The sequence below is a fragment of the Antrostomus carolinensis genome, unplaced genomic scaffold (genome assembly GCF_000700745.2).
Source record: "Antrostomus carolinensis isolate BGI_N321 unplaced genomic scaffold, ASM70074v2 scaffold20364, whole genome shotgun sequence".
NCBI classification, from domain to species: Eukaryota; Metazoa; Chordata; class Aves; order Caprimulgiformes; family Caprimulgidae; genus Antrostomus; species Antrostomus carolinensis.
Window position 1 is genome coordinate 9937 of NW_010311735.1, and position 7912 is coordinate 17848.

The following is a 7912-nucleotide window of genomic DNA, read 5'->3' on the forward strand; positions in this document are numbered from 1 at the left end:
AAGCCATCACCCCTTGTTCTGTCACTCCCTGTCCTTGTCCAAAGTCCCTCCCCAGCCTTCCTGGAGCCCCTTCAGGTACTGGGAGGCCACTAGAAGGTCTCCCCAGAGCCTTCTCTTCTCCAGGCTGAACAGCCCCAACTCTCTCAGCCTGTCCTCAGAGCAGAGCTGTTCCAGCCCTCGCATCATCCTCGTAGCCTCTTCTGGACCTGCTGCAGTAGGTCCATGTCCTTCTGCTGTTGGAGGCCTCAGAACTGGACTCAGTACTTGAAGGAGTTTAGGATTGAGACCAGCAAATAGTTCATGTTGTTATGCAGTAAAAACCCCTTAATCCCCAGTGTTGCTCTGACATGTCTGTTACTCTTGATGTACATGAAGTCTCTTAGTGGTAAAAGCTTGAAACATCCTGTTGGTATGAAGGAAGTTGGTGGGCTGCTAGCTGTGAAGCAGATGCTAAGAAATGATCCAGCCTCTGAAATATTCCATTATCTTCTTGACTTGGCATAAAACTTCTAGATTGTCTTTCTGGATTAGATGCCATGTTCATTTAGTGATAGAACTGTATCTTGACTGATGATACTAAATAATGTTTGTAAGGTGGTCTTTCCTTATGACATTTACTAACAGTGTTTAGACCAAACCCAGATTTTGCTGCTTTCCAATTTGAGGGTTTTTTTTCTTAATTACAGACTGTTCAGCAACGTGGAGCAGCTGTTATTAAGGCGAGGAAGCTGTCCAGTGCAATGTCAGCTGCCAAAGCTATCTGTGATCATGTGAGGGACATCTGGTTTGGCACTCCAGCGGTAAGATGTTGCTCTTGAGTAAGCGCTTGTTTGCTTCGTGCTTTGATTACGTGCCAGTGTCTTTGACCTCAAGTGTGTATGTGTGTTGAGAGGGGGATAAAGTGTGTCATAGGAGATGCAGTATCTTGGAAATTACAATTTTGCTCGTTTCTAGCAGTGAAAAATGCATTTATCACTTCCTGTCTTGTTTTCAGGGCGAGTTTGTTTCCATGGGAGTAATTTCTGATGGCAATTCTTATGGTGTTCCTGCAGACTTGCTATATTCCTTCCCTGTTGTGATCAAGGTAACTAGATTGTAGATCATAGAATTATAGAATGGTTTGGATTGGAAGGGACCTTAAAGCTCATCCAGTTCCAACCCCCCTGCCAGCAGCAGGGACACCTTCCACTAGACCAGGTTGCTCAAAGCCTCATCCAGCCTGGCCTTGAACACTTCCAGGGAGGGGGCATCTACAACTTCCTTGGGCAACCTGTTCAAGTGTCTCACCACCCTTGCAGTGAAGAACTTCTTCCTAATATCTAATCTAAACCTCCTCTCTTTCAGGAGGGAAAAAGCTAAGTATCTAAACTATCTAAATCTAAGTATCTAAATCTAAGTATCTCCTACAAGATCTAGTTGAACTGTCGTGTGAGCTGGTTAACAGCTGAGCTTCTAGTATGGGACTTTGGTTGCTGGGACATGGGGGTTTTAGCAGTCTTTCACAGGCAGGACCAATATTCACCATTTTGGTAGTAGTTGTCAAATAAGTCCTGATAGAAAAGTAGAATCTTACATCAACCAGCTAGTTCTGATTGTATTCTTTATCTGCAAACAAAGTTAACTTCTCCCTGGTTTGTTTCTTACACTGCAAAGTTTCCTTTGTGCAGACTGAATTAACCCTGTTCTCATATAGATGAGCTTTTTATTTCTTTTCAAACAGGACAAGACCTGGAAGTTTGTTGATGGTCTTTCTATTAACGATTTTTCTCGTGAGAAGATGGCTCTGACTGCTAAGGAGTTAACTGAAGAAAAGGAGACTGCTGTGGAATTCCTCTCCAGTGCATGACTAGGTGATGAGGAAATACAAAGTCTTTTAAGGGTGGAAGAATCTAAAAGTCGTCTCTAAGTCTGCTCCCAAACACTATTACTGTATTCGAGTCAACTGTTTGTGGCAATTGTTCATTTTAAAGTTCGTACGCTTCCTGGTACTGTTGTGCCTATTAGCAAAAAGATTATTAAAGAAGTAAAACTAGTTTGTTGACCAAACTTTGTCTGTTCGATACTAGTTGCTTTCTGTGTATGATACAGAGTAATTGTTTGCCTCGGCCTTGGCTGCTAACGCACAATCTGAGTTTTGATTAGAATTTGGCACTCGTGGAACACGTCTTTAGTCTGTCATCACTTCAGCATCCTGTGACTCCACTGAGAATGAAATTGGAATGGCAGTAGTTCTCCTTGAACCAGTAGTCCAGTGACTCAAGTCCATCATTGGACAGACTCCAAGTGTATACTGTTTGCTCTGATTATGCTTACAGTGTTTGTCAGTAGAAATATTAAAAGATGCTTAATCACATTATGGCTGAGAGTAGTCTGTTGCACTTTATTTGCATGTTTTATTTGTGTAACTAGCAGAATTTGATGGTACAACATAAAAAAAACCACAAACAACCAAACCCTGAAAGCCTATTTTAAGAAACTGAGGGAAACTAATTTTAAGAAGCTTTATTGATGACTAGTGCTTCCGTTTGTCTTTCCCAGGGAAAATTGCTTTATGTCAACATCAGACACAAAAGCTTAAGGGCAGATTTGTGTTGCAGCTCTGCAGTTCAGAAGCAGCATCGGTACTGTAGCTCTGTACTAATTTGATTGTAGCTTCAAAGCCTTTTGTCCCAGGAGACAAGGACTTAAGACCAGGTGAGGTTAATACACTTGCTTGAGAATTTTCCTAGTGCAGCCTGGGAACACTTTAACTTCAGGAAGCTGTTTCAAATATATTATACTCTGCTTATTCCTCTGCAAACACAGGTGAATGTCACTGTCCTCCTAGACTCCTGCCTTGTCTGTTCCTATTGTAGTGACCCACCTTACAGAGACTTAAAAGATTTAGACTAGTTTTGTTGTTCTGGGAATCTCTACCTGTTCTTTTTGTTTTCTAAGCACCTTAAATACTTCCCACCCTGATTGCAGAGTGCAAACTCTCACAATAATGGGATTTTTCTCATACACAATGTCAGCGCTAAGTTGTTGTCTGTCCTGTTCCAATATAAGTGTTTCTGCCTTGTGCTAAAGTAAATCTTGGGTCTGTCCTATCTGGAGTCACCTCATTTCCCCTTTTTTTGGTTTGTTGTGCTTAAATGAGGATACAAGAAGTTGTGACACAGAAAAAAAAAAAGCTTAAACGGAATTTGAAGTAAATTGAATGGTTTCTTTGAGGATTTATCAACCAGAATATAAAATAAATCAGCAAATAATAATATGCTTATCCTTAAAAATTAGTCTGCGCTCCGAGCATTGTTGTAGCTATTAAACACAGTGACAGTAATGCAGCAAAGACTTACTGTGCATAAATGGTTGAAAGGGAAAACAAGCATTTTGGAAAATGGGACTGTCAGAAAATGGGCACAAGCCAGCTGGAGACAGGGCTGGGTAAGTTAATGCCATGAATGTTTATGAAGCAGCTGTTGCAAGAACTTAACTCATTCTTACAGTCTTAGGAACAAATAAGAAAGATACATATAATATTTTTTCAATTTTTCTGTTTCCCCTTGGACTTTAGCTGTGGAGAAATGATAGGAAAATTTCATGTGTCTGTCTCTTCAGGAGAGTTTGGGAATTCGTGCAGACATTAGGGAGGTAAGGATAGCTGCCAGCGTGATGAGTGCCTTCTGGTGTTCCATACAAAGTCCATAAAATCTCTTTTTAACATGAACCTGGGGACCAAAGGAATTTATTCTGCTAATTACCATGCTACAGCTTATTTTCAGACAATGCATTTTCCAATGAATGTTATGGGAGATAGCAACAGTGAAGGAATAGGTACATATGTGTGCTTGAAAGCCATAAATAAGGTACTATAAATCCCTCTGGTGTGCAGTACATTTTGTGCCATACCTACAGAAGCATCACCATGCAGGGAAGAAGCTTAAAAAAAATTATATATGTATATATGGAAGATCTGGCTCTTTGTGAGGTTTTCTGATGTTTGCAGCCATCTCTACGAGACAACTCACTTGTAAAGTGATGCTGATAACACTTGGTGGATCAGAACAATTGCATAATCAGCCTCGGTGGACTATCTTATGGTGTATTTACCTCTGAAAGTTAACACTTAAATCTCCATTTGTCCTCTCACATTTCAAGTTTTAAGCACTGTTTGGTTTTTATTTCCTCCTGACTTCTATGAAACAATTCAACAGGGAATCTCTCATCTGCTCATTGACCACGTACTTAACAGCTACCCCACTACTTACAGACTCTCACACTAGCAAGTGGTGGATATTCTTTGCATTCATGTTTCTCAGCTGTTTCATTCTCTATTTTACTTTCTCCAGTTCTTGTGTTTCTGGGAGATTCCCTTCTGCTGCCCTTAGCGCTCTTGTTACTGTGGCTTGTGTCACTTTGGACAGCCTGCACTGTTTTTGCAGGGCGCTTTGCTCTTCTCTTAGTAGGTGGCATAGGAAAATAGGCACATGAAAGCAAAAAAGAGTAGCCATCCACTCTTCCTTCTGCCTTTCAGACTGTTCCAGTTGTCTATTACAAGAGGAAACTTGCATGTTGCTACTCCCAACTTAAGTATTTTGGTCTTCATTGAAATGTTTCTATTCTGTGATTTTTTTATGTATTTATTTTAATTTTTTTTGAGTGTTCATGGGCTGGAGGAAGGACATGATGTACTAGATGAGGCAGAGAGAGCTCGGTTTCTTCATCCTGGAGAAGGAAAATGCTCGGAGGAGATCATCTCAATGACTACCTAACCGGAAGGCACAGAGTGGAAGGTCCAGAGTCAATGGACGCAAGTTGGAACACCAGAAATTACTTTATCAAATCTGAGGGTGATCAAATACTGAAGCCACCAGAGAGGTTGTGGAAGCTCCATCCTTGAACCTGGCCCTGAGTAACCAGACAGAGGTCAGCCTTGTGTTGAGCAGGCATCTGCGCTGAATGGCTTCTGACCTCTGTAACTGAAAGGCACTGGATATATTCACACCAACTGCATCTTTTAAACAACTTAAAATACATCAGTATCAGAAGTTACTCCTTGGTCAGCAATGAGTGTATTTTTGGTACATTCTGTGCAGGAAGGAATTTCATGTCCACTTTTTAACTCACTAATTACTTCCCCATGAGAGCAAAAGGACTTCAAACAGCAACTCCTGAGTGAGTACATACAAGTATTTCAGAAACGAATCCTGGGAGAAATTAAGATTTGAATTGTCAGATCCACTTCTGGAAGGTTTCTAGATGGAGCAGCTGAGAACATGAGGGCTCCTGGCTGCGTCTGTGTCAGCAGAAAGGCTCCCAGGAAGATTGGAAACTTTGACATGACTGGCATGGTTTGTCACGGAGCGCCTGGAAAACACTGATCCCAAATCCTCCCTTTGCACTAATCAAAGCTGCTAAGCTGATCTCTCTGCTTCCTTGACAACTTCCCATTCCCAGCAAGAATTCTTCCGCAGGAGAGAAGAAACAAAGCTTTTCCCCAAATGAACAAACAATTGATTTCAAGTTTATCTCGCATTGTCATTCTCCCCCTGCAGCTCTTCTTGCTGGTTTTTACAGTGACTGCAGGTGAAACTGGAACCTCCAGCTCTTACAAATGAATCTCAATCACCATTATGCTGATGTTCACCACAGACGTTTGCACCTCGGGTGTATCTACAAGTCATCGTGGCGTATCAAATCAATAGGATTTGAATTTCATTTTGCACAAGGGAAGACAAGATGCAAGTAAAACAGATACAACATGCTTTCAAAGCACCAGATTTAGGAACCAGGAAAGTTGTCCTGAAGAGTTTATTAGAATTATGTCTTTTTTTTTTTTCCTTTTTTTTCCCACCCATTTCCTATGTTTTAGGGACTTTTTTAACATTTATAGACACCTTTTGCAAATCCTAGAGAATAACTACAGCTCAGTTGCAATGAAGAAGAACTTCTGTAAATATAACTATTTGCAACTGAAAATGCTGATATTTTTTATTCAAATACCAAGTTTTCTTTAAAAAACCCCATTCCAACAACTTTTAAAGTGGCAGCTTTGCGGGAGGAGCGTGACAAATGCTGTTGTATCAGAACAGAGGTGGAACAGTCAGCTGCTTGAAATAAAACACTGTAACTGCAGGTAAATAATTTGAGCTGGAGGTGCAGTCTTCAGCTTAGCCAGAAATAAACCCATTGTTTTGGTTTTACAGAAGCTTTTATCATGTATATTAATTAAATACTAAAAATTTAATTGCATAGATGCTCTTCTGTCTGGACTGGAGCATCTCTCCACTGAAGAAAGGCTGAGAGACCTGGGGCTGTCCAGCCTGGAGAGAAGACTGAGAGGGGATCTCATCAATGCTGATCAATATCTAAAGGGTGGGTGTTGAGAGGATGGGGACAGACTCTTCTCAGTGGTGCCCAGTGACAGGACAAGGGGCAACAGGCACAAACTGGAACACAGGAGGTTCCACCTGAAGATGAGGAGAAACTTCTTCACTGTGAGGGTGCCAGAGCCCTGTGACAGGCTGCCCAGAGAGGCTGTGGAATCTCCATCTCTGGAGAGATTCCAAACCCACCTGGACACCATCCTGTGCAACCTGCTCTGGATGGACCTGCTTTGGCAGGGGGGTTGGACTGAATGATCTGCAGAGGTCTCTTCCAGTCTGGGATCCTGTGATTGTGTGCATCCATATGTGCTCACACTCACGCTCCCTTGATCAGACTGTGATGGAAAACCTCTGTGCAGTTCAAAGCAGCCACCTGACTGTTCTCACAAGCCAAGACCATGGCAATCATTAAGCTGCACACATCAACCATGCAAAATTTTATTGTAGCAGGTAACTAATAATAGAATCATAGAACCACAGACTGGTTTGGGTTGGAAGGGACCTTTCAAGGCCATCTAGTCCACCCCCCTGCAGTGAGCAGGGACATCTTCAACCACATCAGGTTGCTCAGAGCCCTGACAAACCTGACCTTGAATGTTTCCAGGGATGGGGCTTCTACCACCTCTCTGGGCAACCTGGGCCAGGGTTTCACCACCCTCAGTGTGAAAATTTTTTTCCTTATATCTAATCCGAATCTCTGCTCTTTTAGTTTAAAACTATTTTCCCTTGTCCTATCACTAAACTTTGAGCTCTTAATTATTAACCCAAATCAGCATCTCTAAAGCCACAGAGCTGTGCTTTCCAAAGATCCAGCAGAGCCCCGTGTTGTGACATTTTCCCTGATTATATTAAAATACTCACTTTTGCTTTCTCATTCAGGAGTGTTTTATCAACAAACACAGGTGGCTTGAGTCGTTTTAAAATGAGACCATCAAGATACAACAATACACCTTGGCTGATGTCATCCTAGTTAAAAAGAAAGAAATTAATTTAAAAAAATAAATTATTATTTCCAAAGCCAATGGGAACAGAATCCTTTCAAATCTTGAGACAGGAGATTTAGGAAGCCATTAATAAACCAGCATGGGAGTTATTTCAGGAGTAATTTGAACCCCTGCTGAAAGCCCACTAACGGAGACTTAATAGTCTGGCTGAAAACTGGTTTTATAAGAAACCAGACACAGCAACAGAAGGGGATGGTTTTTGAGAAAAACAGCAAGCTGCAGGTTTTTAGTGCCACAGTAAATATTGCCTCGTGTGCCAAGCCCAGCGAGGTCTCTCCTGCAGACACTGGTGTTTCTCTTGGTTGGGAACGTGGCAATAGGAAGCTCTGCCCTTACCTTTCCACTTGCACTCTCCTCAGGGGGGAGGAAAGACAACGTTTGAGCTTTCTGCTTGAAGGAAAGACTAGTAAATATTTTTAGCTCAATCTCTTCTGCCTGCTGAGCTGGCAACAGATGAGCTTTTGGTATGTGAGGATGCCTGACCGAGGAGAGCACAGTGTGAGCTGCTTACAACACCAGCAGGCTTGAATGCAAGCCCCA

At 41.9% G+C, this 7912-nt stretch overlaps 1 protein-coding gene across 1 annotated transcript in view; it reads left to right on the top strand.

Moving 5' to 3' along the window:
• MDH1 (malate dehydrogenase 1) overlaps positions 1-2351 on the top strand; it is a gene marked incomplete at its 5' end in the record, with an annotated part of 7544 nt that extends 5193 nt beyond the window's left edge. Inside the window, 3 exons of the mRNA XM_010166827.1 lie at positions 687-800; positions 995-1084; positions 1721-2351. Coding sequence (XP_010165129.1) covers positions 687-800; positions 995-1084; positions 1721-1846 — 330 coding nt within the window. The remainder of the gene's footprint in view (positions 1-686; positions 801-994; positions 1085-1720) is intronic.
• Positions 2352-7912: the final 5561 nt, after the last annotated feature.